The sequence below is a fragment of the Temnothorax longispinosus genome, chromosome 8 (genome assembly GCF_030848805.1).
Source record: "Temnothorax longispinosus isolate EJ_2023e chromosome 8, Tlon_JGU_v1, whole genome shotgun sequence".
Lineage (NCBI taxonomy): Eukaryota > Metazoa > Arthropoda > Insecta > Hymenoptera > Formicidae > Temnothorax > Temnothorax longispinosus.
In genome coordinates this window covers 19510841-19525842 of record NC_092365.1, presented here as the reverse complement: position 1 = coordinate 19525842, position 15002 = coordinate 19510841, and the positions used below count along the sequence as shown (strand labels likewise).

Below are 15002 nucleotides of genomic sequence, written 5' to 3'. Positions count from 1 at the left end.
TCTGTAAAGAAGACCGACAATTTTTTACGGTCAAAAATTAATCTTGAATATTTCCTTTAATCGATAACATATACTTATGTATTTCCAAAAATAATTACTAATAAAATTTTTACTTCTGCGAGTCAAATAATTATCCTGTCCAACGTTGGTGAATATTTACGCGAGTATTAATAATAATTGATTTACAAAGTTCAATCGCTCAACGTAAGTTATTTTCAGACACGACGACAGGACTGACGCTGAAAATTTAACGGAAATGTAGTTTCTCTCAAGGAAGATAACAATGACGAGAGTATGGGAGAGTATATTTTTCGTTCGTGCCGCTATAACTCGTGCATATCGTAAGCACACATCCGCTCTGTATATATATATATATATATATATATATATATATATATACATGGTCGCGCGCGTTTTGCGTATTCCGGAACGGGAACAGAAGCCACTAGAGTAAGCTCATATGATGCTCGGCGCGTCGTAAGCTCCCCCGACTTCGTCGTCGTGGCACACTGGAGCCCGAGAGCGCGGGGGTTGGAGTGAAGAGCCCTGTCGAAAAATTGTAAGAACTTTTCCAGGGGCTTGTCGAAGGCCTTTTCCGCCCGCCACGAAGTTTGCCCATGAACGTGGTCGGAGTGGACGAGTTCGTGTGTGGCGGGGGTCAGGGATGCCGGAGGGCTTTCTGAAAACAGTAATTTTTCTCCCCCAACCCTCCCCGGTTCTTCGTAGTTCCGCCGGCATTACTCCCGACTTCTCAGCTCCTCCTTCAATCCATAGTCGAGAGGGGCTTGAGAGCCGAGCTATCGTCTCGTAAGAGCGGAAGTATGATAAATTGAAACGACCATCGACGAGAGCGATTTTCAATCATATCGGTCCACGCTGTCCGCTCTTCAACTACTTACACGAGCGAGAAAAGTGGGGACGAAGGTTTCACGAACGGTGGTTACTTTGTGCAACGAAAAAGTTGCAAGTTACTGACCGATAAACGTGTTTAAAATATTTTTAGAGAGTCTTTGAGAGAATATTCTTCGTTTTTTAACATACATATGTATATATGCGATTTATCATCATAAGAAAAAAGAACTTCAAATCTATCGGAAAGTGCCTCTTAAATAACATAAAATATCCAAGTAGATTCTAGGCCATTTTCTTAGTGCCCATATGCTTTATTATGTATTCAAAATTACTTGGGCTCAAGGTGAGGTGGCGTAAGTTTACAGACGCATGTGTCGGGCGGAAGTCATATATAGGCGCCGGGAATATTTTCCCATAAAGTTTACGGTCGCGGCAATAAAGGAGCACGGGGGCGCGAAAGGGTGCCGTTAAGCGATACGAGCGGATGGAAAGAAAGGCGTCACCGAAAAGCTACTTACGCGGTGCCGTTGTGTCGGCCGATGGAAACCAGTCGATATATCTGCAGCTCGACCCGCTGCCCGGTATCCGGCACGAATCTGTATGTACACCTCGAGGGCCCTTGAAGATACGGCGACTTTATTTGCCCGAAGCCACGATCCGATTTGCTGAACAGCTGCCTGCTGTCCAATGTTATGTTGCACACTGAAACGGAACAAAACGATGCTTGTATAAAAATACAATCGAATAGCGATGTGGTGTGCGCGTTATACGTGAATTAATACTGCGTAACCGATATATATTCTTTATAATTCTTCACTTCTTAATTTTAGGAAATATGAATATCGTATACAATATAATTACATTTTAATTGTGTTTTTATTTTACGATATCGAATTTTTACGGTCTTGCGCGAAAACCTGACCGTGCGAGAGATATGGCAACGGAGAGGCGCAAAGAAAAATGAAGTGCAGCTAATAACGATTTTTCTTGCTTGTACAGTTTCATTGGCGCGTCTCCGTGCAGCCGTGTTGTTTGGGCGACGACGAGTCGCGACAGCTTGGCGCAATATTATGAGGCAATCTGCCATAGTGTGTAATTTGATTCTTAATTGCTTCCCGTAGGATGTTGTGCAGAATGTTCCGTGATTATGATGCGAATATCTATCTTCTAAACCTAAACCGTAGCATTATATTTCATGGAAATTATTTCCTTTTGACAAGAGGCCATTAATATTATTGTTTTTTGATTATCTTAAATAAAATAAGTCCAAAATTTACATTAAAGAAACGTAAATCTTACTGAAAATTTTAGATTTATTATATATGACTTCTTATAAAATATTTTTTTATTGTGCATAATTTTAGTTCTTTATGATAAAAAAATCCAATTTTTATTACATAGAAATATTTAATCTTGTTAAGATATCAAAAACATCGATTTTTATATTCGTTAAAAAATTTGTATTTACAATATAAATAATCCTACAAGCTTGCGCCAAAAAGATAACCCTTTTTTTGTGAACCCTTTTAACTCTACGAAATCTACCTACGCGCTCATGTAATACACGTATATATATCCTGTGATGGCTGTGATGTTAAAAGAAATCCGAGGAGAGAAGAATTTGATGGATGGAACACGAAGGCAATATCGCCCCAAGTAATTAGCGCAAAGAAAGGTTAGATGGATGGAGCATAAGAACTTCGTCAAGAGTGATTAGTTATAAGAAAGAAAGGTCGAATGGACGGCACGCAGAAGTAATTTCTTCGATACCGATTTATTCTATCGTGCAAAGCGAGCCCGCAAACGTTCGTTCGCCTTCTTTTCCTCAGATATCTTAGTGTCTTTTGAGCGCATTTGCCGAGTCTTTTGAGTGCTCATCCTCTTATAAACGTTCCCGTTCTCTTTCGCTTCCCCGTTTCTTTTGAATCACGCCTCCCCGTTTTCTCCGCACCGCGCCATCCCGTGGGCCGCTTCCAAAGGGACTCACTTGCCGCGGCAAGCGCTTTAATTTCCACTTGTTCGCACGACACGAGCGGCTGCAAACGAGAAGCAGCACGAGGCAAGTGGGTTAATGGCGCGAATCTTGTTTCTAACGTCGGCACAGACTCAAAGAGATCGGCCATGTCTTTTTGATACGACATAATTATATTTCCTCGTAGGACCGAGACACCGCGAGAGAGCAAATAGTCAGTTAGTTAATCGTCGGCGGACAGAAAAAGCGGTGCAAGGCGACAGTGAGAAAGAATTTTCGTTTACCGCTCACAAGATTAATAAATTTTACATTTATACGCTTTACATGCATGCATATTAAAGTGCGCGAGAGATATATCTCTTTTCCTAAAACGTACACGGAAAATTTCTCTTGAAATTTACCCTGAAATCATGGTAGTTGTGGGACAACATGTACCACCAAGAATTTTATGCGAGCTATTCTGATTAATATCTGCCATAATAAAAAATATTAATATCTATTACATTAAAATATAAAATATGTTTTATTAATTTTACTAAAATATATCTAGGAAATTTCAATAATTCTTCTGCTTGGTAATTTTTATCACGTTGTTTGTAAAATGTCTTCTGTATATTTGAAAAATTCCTTGATTGCCAAGTTGTCCCAAGTTTGTAGTAAATTTAAAGCTAAAATATAACACAAAAAATTCTCTCCGTGTATAATGCGCCGGTTGGTCGCAATAGTTTTAATTAATGTCTGCATCAAATGTAGTTACACGCAGAAATCTTCATTCGTAGTAAAACGTTACAACAAGCGTTATTCAAGAAACTCAATTTTGCTGTATGTCAAGATTAACTTAATGATACTTACTATTCGCGCAATGCTGCTCCAAGCCGCATTGAGCGCATCTATCGGGCGAAGCTGCGCCGCAGCTGCAGCCGCCCGACGGTACGCAACAAGCGCAATCAGTGCTGGATGAGTTAAAGCTGCAGGCGCAGCCGGTGGTGCTCTGTGTCCAGAGGTCAACTTGACCTGGAAAAAAAAAGATACATCCCTTTATGAAGAAAACTGTTCGTGAGGACATTTTGGTCTGTACGTCGCACATTTTATGCAATATACGAGTACAGCATACCGATTAATATAAGATCATATTAAATGTATAAAAAATAGCATCAAATTTTGCAATAAAGATATGTATGCAAGTAAGACATGTTTATAAAAATTATAAGAGATACGTGTTTGTAGAAATTATACTCTTAAATAATAATATCTCCGTAAAAATATTTTGTTAAGTAAAAGATAGAATTTTTATACTAAAGCAAAATAATAATTATAGTATAAAGCAAATTTAAAGCAAATGTAATTTTCCCGATAACTTTCGGTAGCTTGAGATTTTTATAATACCATTAAAAATTTATGAATTATTGATCCCAACATTTTAATCGGTGCGCAGGAATTTTAATTAGCGGTGATACGAAATTTTCATTAATATTATTACGCATAAAAATTAAGATTCTTTTATTATTTTTAAATTAGCGGAGCAAAATTATATTTGGTGCGCCAATATCGAATTTGTATCTTGATCGACATGGGTAAATATTGTATGAAGATAACGGGCAATATACTGTCAATAATGTCTCCGATACTCCTGTTGCATAGGGATTAATCGGCACACAAGCACTTTATTGATCCTAGAAATGTGTACGACGGGATTACATACCCGATATGCAAATAACAGAATATGAGAATAGCGAAATACACCGCGCGTCAGCGAATCGTTTAACTGTCGTAACTGTATATGTTCATCGATGTCAAATAAAGTTGACCTATAATCGACCACGGTCGCTATAGCTGCAATCCTCCGGCCGTAATCCGAATGCCCGTAACGAGGCACAGTCGTGTGCTTTTCAGCAATCGAAGCTACATACTGGAAGACTCTCAATCCTGGGTGAACGGTCCGCGAGCTTTGTCGGACGATTTTGAACGTCCACTCGATCTGCTTTCATTCTGCTTGACATTCCCGGCACGATATTGCGTTTTTCGCCGCCGTGTTCGTGGCTCTTTCGCGCTTCTCTCATTCTCTCATCCCTCACATTCCTCTCGTAGCGGCTGGACGCTCTTTTTTTTTTTACAACGCACCTTTACGCAGCCATATGTCCCATGGCACTAATAAATAGAAATGCAATGAAAAATGAGAGAGCGAGAGGGGAGAGGGAAGGCAAAGGGCAAGGAAGCAAGGATACAACCGCCTTGACGAACGGTTGTTCATTGTTTTTCCGCGTTCACTGACCGGCTTGCGCTCGCGGCGCTTTCGCGTTTTTATCATGCCTCTCATTCGCGGCGATGTTCCGAACATACTCGATAAACCGGCAAAAACACGGTTATTAATATAGTATAAAGGTCTCTGTCCTCCGAACTGCATGCGGTGTTCCACGGAGAGAGAGAAGAGAAAACTTCTCGCCCGATTGCGCAAAAAGTTAGTGAACGTCTTGTTAGCTGACTCTGCGGAATTCGACCTTGGCAAAAGTCTTTAACACCTCGCTTCGGGATAGAATAGATGTCGTTGCGTGTTTTGCCTGATCAATCTTGCATCGTGATATAGTACGAAATATTTTCTACTTGTACTTTTAAAATCAATTTCGATAATCGCGAAAACGAAAGAAGGCTTTAAAGACAACACTTTTTGTAAAATAAAATATCAATAAAGGCAACAATCAGATTTTTACGTAGGCAAGTGGTAAGTAGGTAAGCGTCGCGGGCTTCTTATATTACGTTCGGGATTACATATTTCTATCCCTTCTCGAATTAATTGCCGCTCAAAAAATTCGGTATCATCCATTTCTCAGGATTCCTAATCCGTGACTTTACATCCAAATAACGTTTGCTGAGAAAGTGCTCGATGAATGGATCGTTGCCAGTAATAATTGCGTCATTCTACTGCCGAATGATCGGCAGAATCGAGGAGGGTGCGGCTACTAATAGAGATTTTCGGTTGATTCTGCGAACGCGGAGATACGCGTACATGATTGATTGTCCGAGAAACGCGAGGAGAGGACGAGAATCGGGAAATGCGTGCGAGAGGAGAACCCGTCACCCCGTCGACGAGCAGCAAGACGAGGAAGATAGAGGAGAGCGCGATGGAGAACGAGATGGAGAGGCGGAGAAGATGAGGATGGCTGGGTGAAGAGAGTGGAGGGCGGAACGAAAAGAGGAGGAAGAAGACATAAATTTCGAGCCAGTGTAAAAAGGGCGTTAAGAGGAGAAGCCCCGGCACCCCCGATATGTCAATATCCCGAGGAAATACGGGGCGGTACTTGGCTGGAGGGATAGTAAAAATAAAGCAAGCTTTATTGCTGCTGCTGCTGCAGCTGCCATTGCTACTGCTGCTGTTGCTGCTTTTACTTCTACCACTATAGATATCGCATCGTGAGCGTCGATGCTGCAATGGTGGAAACGTATTCTGGAAAAACGCTCGTTTTACACGATGATTCTTCCCAGTCGCGGATATCAACTAGCGGTGCGCATCTCTCGCAAGATGTCGCAAGAATTTGAAGGAATTTTACGGTGCGCTGAGTGAGACATAAAACAGATGTTAGATGATGACGAAAGAAAATGGAAGAATTAAGAGAGGAAAAGAGATATTCGCAATTGGATTTTTAATCCATCGATTCAGGTTCGATTACAGAGAAGTTTGTTTAAACGGGTGGAGTGAGGGGGATGAGCGTGATATCGTCGAGATAAAAGGACTCTTGCCAGGACTGCAAGGCGATTCGAGGGGATAAGGACTGGCGATACTCGGATAGTGAAGGAGCGGAGACGCGCCGCAAGAAGGAACCGAAAGTGAGCGCGAGGGGAATCGGAGAAAAGACGAAAACGCGAACGGAGATAGCCTGGAGTAAACAAAGACGTCTTCGGGTGGGCTTTTGTGGCGCTCTCTCAGTTTTCCTCTCTCCAGATCCTCTGGGATATCCTACTGTTGCCATAGCGTTCACTCACGGATGCTGCGCTTTCTGTTCGATTATTCAGAGGCTGACGGCTATTAAATGGATATTATTACAGATAGCCACTGGATAGCCACTCTCAACTCAATATTATTTTATGAGCTTTTTCGTGAGCTATCCGCAGGGAAAAGCAATTATTTTTCCAATGTTATAATCAGTGTATTATTTATACGTGGCTTCATGTGTTAGTTATATTTCTATCGCGTTATTTTTCATTAAATAAAAAATTATATACTTCGATTCACCAAAAAAAAAAATTAATTTTACTCTACTAATAAATATGTAAAACGGGAGTATTTTTTGTACTAATAAACAGGCTTCAGTGACGTAAAAAACACGCGCGAATATAAGTGATACCATCTTCGTGTTAAACTTACGTATATTCGCTTCGGGCGTAGATGATACCGTGTACACGTAAATCATGTTATGCACGTGATAAAGTTATCTTATAACCGATGTGGTTCCGATTAGCAGGCTATGCAACCAATAATAAGCGATTACATGATACACCGTCCACCCACGGTATGTTTATTAGATATAGATTAGCGTTTCTCGTAAACTTGGAATATTACGGAATGATTAATAAAGTAGATGCAATCACCAGTAGATATAATGTTAATCACTTATAATTTATAATGCGATATAATTATACATATACGTCACAATAGTATATAGGCTAATTATATTATGTTAGCTATACTCGCTGTGATTCAATAACATGCACTTCATCTAGTTCAAGTTTTCTAAATTAGACAAATCTGTGGCGACAATAGTTATAAATCTGCAAAAAAAAATAAATAAAGACAAGTATGTACGATATAAACTCGGAATACTTATTGCGCTAAATTTGAAGTCCTATTTTTTCAACAGCTCAGACCTCAGACCTTTCGTAAAAAAATAAAAAATTCAGAAACAGAGTTTGCTTGAAAAACGCGTGACACACAGCCAGAGAGATCGGGGACACGCCAAAAATGTGAGGTGTCGCGAACAGCTGCAATTAGGGTAACCCACGGAAAATCGTGGCTGCAGGTGCAGCGGATGACAGCCGAACGAAGAGATCCACTTAGCGCTCACTTTACACGGCGTTAAATTCTAATGAAGTCGACGCTGCTCGATTCCACCGATCCGATCAGCCCGCCACGTAGATCGGGGGATGCATCCGACTCCGCGGACCGACCTGCCGTAATGGTCGTCTCCGCAGTCTACCGTATGTGGTCGGCCGTCGCAGGTATCTAATAATTTTCGTTTAAACGCACCCGTTGCTGTGTCCGAAGGGCCCTTTCGCACAGCTGCTCACGGTAGGGCGAAAGCTGCCGGTATTACCATGATAATAGACGGAACAGAGGATGTGGTCCCTCAAAGGTCGTTCATTATCTTCTGTCACTTGACAGAAACTGCTCGGCCGAAACTCGGCGATAACAGTATAATTCGCATGCAAGCCAGGAATTTGAAGCATAAATTTCGCAATGTTTACGAAGTCGTCATTGTGTGTTTAACAGATAAATTTACTCGAACAGAACACGGTTCGAAGTATAGAATGTTTCAAGAAGATCAACTATTTTGAACCTAATTTATATTTTATTATTATGAATCTTATTAGTAATTTTGAAAATGTGCTGCATATACATCTTTATAAAAAATCAAATTTTTTGGTATCGTTTTTATTTGGAATATCAATTTCTACCACAGTTTGCCACAATAACGCATTAGATTCTCAATGACTGTGAGCTATGTAACCTCAATAACACTTTCGAACCCATGTGCTCGTTATTCCGCGATATCGAACAGGTTTCCGCGAGAGCACACCATAACCGTAATCCTATACTATAGTTTCGAGCTTTAAAGGAATGGGCTATCGTATTCTTTCCTTTGGTCACGTTCAGCGTAGTGCGATTCTGCTTCGCTCGACTTAAGGCGGAAGAACGAGCTTTAGCATTTCATCCAGATTTATTGCATACGCCGATTTACGAGAACTAGTAGATGTTTATCATATCTTTTTCACACTCAACTTTCGATCGACTGAAACGAAATATTATGACACTGCGTGAAATCTTTATCAAGAGAAATTTACGATAATTTTTAAAATTTCACGAGAGAATATAAAGATTTTAAAACATATTAAAATTATTACAGTTAAAGCTACTCTATCATAGGCCTGTGATCACGCTCTGAAATATTTAATTCTTCGCGAATCAATTTCTTTTTTGTTCAGAGATATATTTCACAAGTTCACATTTATGTTATTTATCTTTTCACTTTAAAATCGCAAATTCTGTTAAAAAATTTAAATTATAGTTCCGAATAAATCCATATATTATAAAGAAACAATATTAACATTAAAAATATGTTTGCACGTTAGAAATATAAAAGAGATTTATTCAGAATATTGGATGTAAAAGGATTAATGCAGTATAATAAATAGCATTTGTAAATTACAAGCTCCGATAGTCGATCGGATCGAATTTATTGCTGATATTGACGGAAATGTGTCTTTGAACGTTTTGCAGTTTAACGGATCAGATTCTGCTTGCTAGATATTGAATCGACAATGGCAAGTGTCATATACGATAATTTGTTACTTTGCAGTCGGTGCCACGTGGTAAGCTGATTTCCAATAATGCGGGCTTCTACCAGTTTCATATGAAACGACTTTGCGCTGATCGATTCTCAACTAGCGGAGAGCGCTTGAATTCCCTACAAAGCAAAAGCGTGGCTGGCTACGCTGCAACTTCCGCCATGTGCAACTGGCGTGTGGAAATCCTGTTATGTTTCATTTATTAACCTTAATATCTGGCTGAAACAGGTCGTACCAGCCGTGCCCCGGTCGTTGCTGCTGCATAATTTCGAAACTGCCGTGTTCTTTTCACGTCCGCGCGCACCGATTGACTTTTTAATAAATGCTATTTCCCATCGTCGGAAATCAAGTGTGTATTAATGTATTCTCTATAGAATATGATTTAATACATTTTCACGTTGGAAATAGGACGCTAAATTAAGAGCTTAAAATGTTTCATATCAACAGCTTTTCGAATGCAGCTACCCAAAAAATATTGTAAAATCGTAATTCAACGCAATCGTTATAAGTTTCGTTTATACGGACCTACGTTCGATTATTTTTACAATAATTCCCAATTTCAGGTGTATTTTTTCCGCTCTCGATTCCATCCATTCAAACGTATTATTATATTACGTATTATATTACGCGCGGATGCATGTAATGTTTAAACTGCCTATGCATATATGTATATAAAATTTTCTACATTAATTTTATTCACTTCACTACTTTTTATTGTTTGCTTTTGTTATTTCTCTTTCCCATTTCATTTTTCTGCTTTCTTTTGACAAATTCAGTGTGTTGATATGATGGATGTTGACTAGCCTCGTTGAGTTTTGGTTTTATAGTTTCCCGGTCAGCTGCTTGGCATTCCACCCGCATCTCCATGCATTTGCACTTTAATTGGCTTCGCACTTGCCACCCTTCCCCCTTTTCTCCCGCGTTTATATCGTTTTGTCCCCTATAAATATGTATAATGCGTATACAAACAGGGACATGCATATGCGTCGACGTGCACGCGTACGTAACTACGTAGGTACACGTTGTATTGAATTCCACAAAAACCATTTTCCTAGTCCGACAATCGTAACATTTTTACGCTCGACTAATTTTGACAAACCTAGCAAGTAAATTGAGTAAAAATGGAGTGTGTGCTGGGGCTGCTGTTCGCTCCAACACTACTGGCGTTAATCTGAAATAAACGCGAGAGTTTGACGCAAAATTTTAACAACTAACAATAAGTAAAATAGAATACATTGCAGAATCCAGCCATTTTTAAATATAATAAAAAAACTTCACAATGTGGGGGAAAAGATAGGATATCATCTACAACGTAGAATATCACTTGGTTTTAGAACTATGCGGTTTCAGAACTATGCAATATATTGTTGGAGAAATTGCGAAGCTTGCTAGTGCCGCTATTAACGTCGATCTATTTTCATAGTAGTAATGTCGGAGTTCTGCTATATGTATACATATCTGATCCCGGCATCTAACAGACTACTCGAGTGATTAATATCGTAATCGCTTAAGCGCATTATAAAATCGATAAACGGCTAATATACTTTTTGGAGAAAATTTTTCCTGGCAAATCGGAGCATCTGCACTCCAAATCGTGTTTTTCAAAAATATTAATTTCTTAATTTTCCGTTATTCGTTATGTTATATCTTTTACACACGTGTTTTTTGTTTTATTTTATTTCTGATATAAAAAGATTTCTATGTTTCAAAAAAGCACGTTTCTTCACGCAACGTGATATTATATACGTTATGCTCATTTCCGTATATTATTCATTTATAGCACTTGATGTATCACAGATATATTGATCACGTTAATTTTGTCGTATCACAGATTTACTGTTCACGTTAATTTGTCGTATCGGATCTTAGTTAACGATTCGCGAGTGCTCGTTAATCGGCTGCGGTCAACAGGGGTTACCGAGCACGGGCCAATTTGCATCACGATCGGGGAGAAGCAGAGCTTCCTTCAGCGCGAACAGTCAACCCCTTATAGCTATCACGGATGAGATAGACGAGTTATCATAATCGGCTTTGGCTTAATGCCGAACATCCGTAGAAACGTAAAGCCGATTTCAATTCGAGCGTGCCACTTACAATCCAAAGATCCGTGCATTTACCTCGCGGATACCTCGCTGTATCGCCGAATTTAGTACGGTAGAAGTATCAAAGGCTTAATGTTATAAGCTAAAATTGCTGTAAGATTATAAACAAACGTTAATATAGATTGTCATACTATATCGCGATAATAAGCATAACAAATTGTTTAAACAAATCCATAAATGAAAAGAGTTAGACGGCAGCTCTTTGAAATGTCTTGCATCTATCGATCGCGAGTGTTTTCTGTAAGACGTTTCAGGATGCGGAAAGATTTGGCGTATGGTGTATTTGCATGAATCCGATATGCAAAAACGATAGAACTTTGATAGTCTGAGGCTTGGTTAACCCGAGGCTTGTTGTTCGCCGCAAGCGCGGTTCGTTTAATCCGAAGTTGCGCCCCGTGAGAAGTTTTCATTCAACTTTTCCATTCACGAGACGACGAGTTTTGTTGACAAATTCGTCTGCCTCGGGTTGTTTCAATTCATTTATGCTGCCTCCCAGCAAGCCCAATTCAACGTAATACAAATAAACGTGAAGCTCCATATTTTTGTAGTCTGGTTTCCCTCTTTTGTAGAAAAGAAAAACAACGGTAATAGACGTACCTTGAATATCGCGCGTCTGGCGATGTCTAGAAATAAAAATACGGGACTACTACCCGCGTACTTACGCCGAATCAGAAAAAAAAGAGCCGACCAAGCAGAAATTAAATCTGCGTCGGTGCAGACGCTGCATTGTTCCCTGCGCGGAACGATACTTCTCTCTCTTCCTCTCTGCACTTAAAAACTCGTCATTTCCGCATAGCTAATTCGCACATTTCCAGCAACTTTCGAAACACGTGCGTGCACATCGGACGCGCTCGAGTGGACTTTCATATAAGTACGGCGATAATCCTACGTCCGCGTTCGCAATACCACGTTATAGTTTCCGCCGGATGCAAGCTTTCAGCTGCGATCGCGAGCGTGTTGTGGGCGAAAGAAGCAAAAAAATACACCGCGCGACGGCGAGGTATCGGTGAAATTTCTGCTGCTTAGCCGTAGCATTAAACGTTTTTGGGGGATTGTTCGCTTTGCTCGGTGTGCTCTCGGCGCCGGTTATAAATACGAATGCGGCTTTAGTGTTGGAAACGGAGGGCCGACCGTCGCGTCGATGCAACCCCCGTCTATAAATTCACTCGTAAGCGCTGAACCGGGCATTGGTAGCTCCCTAGCACGACCGAGCTCTTTCGTGCGCGAGTTAAGCATTTAGAAAGGTCGCACCAGTTTGTCGTTGTCGAAAACGACGAGCTGAGTTGACGGTTACAGTTATTGCCGCAGAGTGTACGTAACTGCGACGATTAAACTGAGATTTACAGCGGACTTGTGTTACATTGTTAATGTATGTATAGCTCGTGGCTGTGTACGTGCCGAAATAGGACCCTGGGACTTAATAACGACGCGTCATAATGATCTAAGATTGCGCACGAATATTACATTAACTACTCTCGCCAAGAACTCGCAACTGAGATCGAAAATATTAATATCCTTTTTTATAAGATGATTAATGGAATATACATCGATGTCATAAAATATGCCGCAACGCAGGAAATTCGATGGACCGCAGCATCCGTAAATGTGCGTGCCACGGTGCTTGCGGATATCGATGCATCATCTGGGACCGGAAGGAGCGGCGATAAATACTTGCGAAAATGGTCGCGACTATGGAGCAGAGATCCGGTCAATTGAATGTGGCTGATACCTTTGAACAACTCCATCGAAAACTTTTCAGTCAACGTAGTTCGTGATAGACCATTCTTTATTGAAAATTGGAGCGACTAGTTTATTCAGTTGGCAAAAATTAGATTTAGCTTTTGTATTGTTGATATCTTAGCTTTAAAAAATGGTATCCTAACTTTTCTTGCAATCGAGATATAAGATAACACACACCAGATAGATTTAAAGAGAAATAAAACTCCTAGCTCCAGTTAAATCGCGATTCTTTTGATGATTATCTAATGATTACATTATTACGTCCAATGTATGAAAAAGAAACATGAAAATAAGTTTAGATCTTTTATGTACATATTAGAGAGCATAAGCTGTGATTGTAACCCTAAGAGAAACAATAAATTTCCATCTATTATGTTTCATATGACAATCGTGACTCACAGGTGGTTGAAATAAACTTTATGCGCAAAGAAATATTATAAAATTGTATTAAAAAAGTATGAATTGTATGCCTTGTCGTCAGGGACTCTTTCTTTCCCATCTGTATGTCTATTATGAGAGAAGAATATCTTTCAATGCTTCTTATAAGCGTGGAAATGTAACTACAGGAATCTGTCATTTCAAAGATACTGCCGTTTTCTTCAATGTTTAAAAATTTATCGATCGATTATAGTACGGGAAACGTAAAAATATCGTTGTAAGGAAAAAATAACGTAGGTAGTTTTTTTTCCGATATAACAACAGGATAATCGAAACGACGAGTGGGTCTCCGTGCTACAAAACGCCATTAAATGCGAAATCTTCTCTCACGGGGGGAACTCGAGCCGGCTCAAGTCAGCGAAAAGTTCTTCCGCCGCTCTGCGGGTCAGCGTTCGGCGTTGTTTCACCCGCTAAAACCGCCCGGGGATCGCGGTTATAGCGATTGTTTTTAAACCAGAGCCAACCAGACAGAACCGCCCGCGGTGGTTTTACGGGGACCAGGGAAAAGGGATGCTGTATGTGTGTGTGCGTGTGTGGGGCGTGTGGGGCATATGTGTGTCTTCGCAAGTCCGTGTGCGAAGCACGCGGGTGAGGAGACGGGGCCAATGTTGGGTCCAGGGCTTGAAATATCGCGTTCCTAATGCACCAAGGCAAAAACTCTGGTCTATGCCCTCAGGAAGTAGCAAATATACCAGTAGAAGAGCTGCAAACTGGAGGTCATTCGCACAACAATGCGCGCCGTATTTTAACCGTTTACGCGTAAATGCGTGTTCGGAAATATACATAAATGATCACTATTTAACTAGAATTTCTTTAATCCGGACTTTCTCACATTTAGATACTATTTAGGCAATTTTTGATTGATCTATCATATGTTTTAGGCTAATTACTAAGGATTTATATTTTACTATTATTCATATTACAGATAGTAATAATAATATTTATATTAATAAATTGCATAGATTCTAAACTAATTTGAAAATTATCCAAACTTTTACTTGAGGCATTCTAACTAAACTAAGGTTCTGGATGTCGATTATCAGTGTAAAAGGTAGACTTTTGCAACACTGAATGTTGAACTTTGAACATTTCCACGATGTTTTACATGCAATATTATAATATAAAATACTTTGAAAATCTGGCATGCGTTCTAATTAATATATAGGTATAATAAAGTATGCAGAAACTGATAAAATAACATTCAATTGAATGAAGGAAAATGTGCATTTATAAACAGGAATATTTCGATGTTTGGCAGAGTTGGAGGATGCGGAGTACCTACACGTAAACCGAGATAAATTCATAACCAACAGAAGCAGAATTTATGTTATAGTTATATG

General features: G+C 39.8%; 1 protein-coding gene across 4 annotated transcripts in view; it reads right to left on the bottom strand.

Moving 5' to 3' along the window:
- The window catches only part of LOC139817491 (uncharacterized), a 221300-nt gene that overhangs the window by 124709 nt on the left and 81589 nt on the right, over positions 1 to 15002 (bottom strand). For all 4 annotated transcript variants that reach the window (XM_071785628.1, XM_071785627.1, XM_071785629.1 and 1 more), the window contains 2 exons: positions 3677 to 3838; positions 1371 to 1554 (listed from right to left, as the gene is read on the bottom strand). In XM_071785628.1, the coding sequence (XP_071641729.1) occupies positions 1371 to 1554; positions 3677 to 3838 (346 nt within the window). The remainder of the gene's footprint in view (positions 1 to 1370; positions 1555 to 3676; positions 3839 to 15002) is intronic.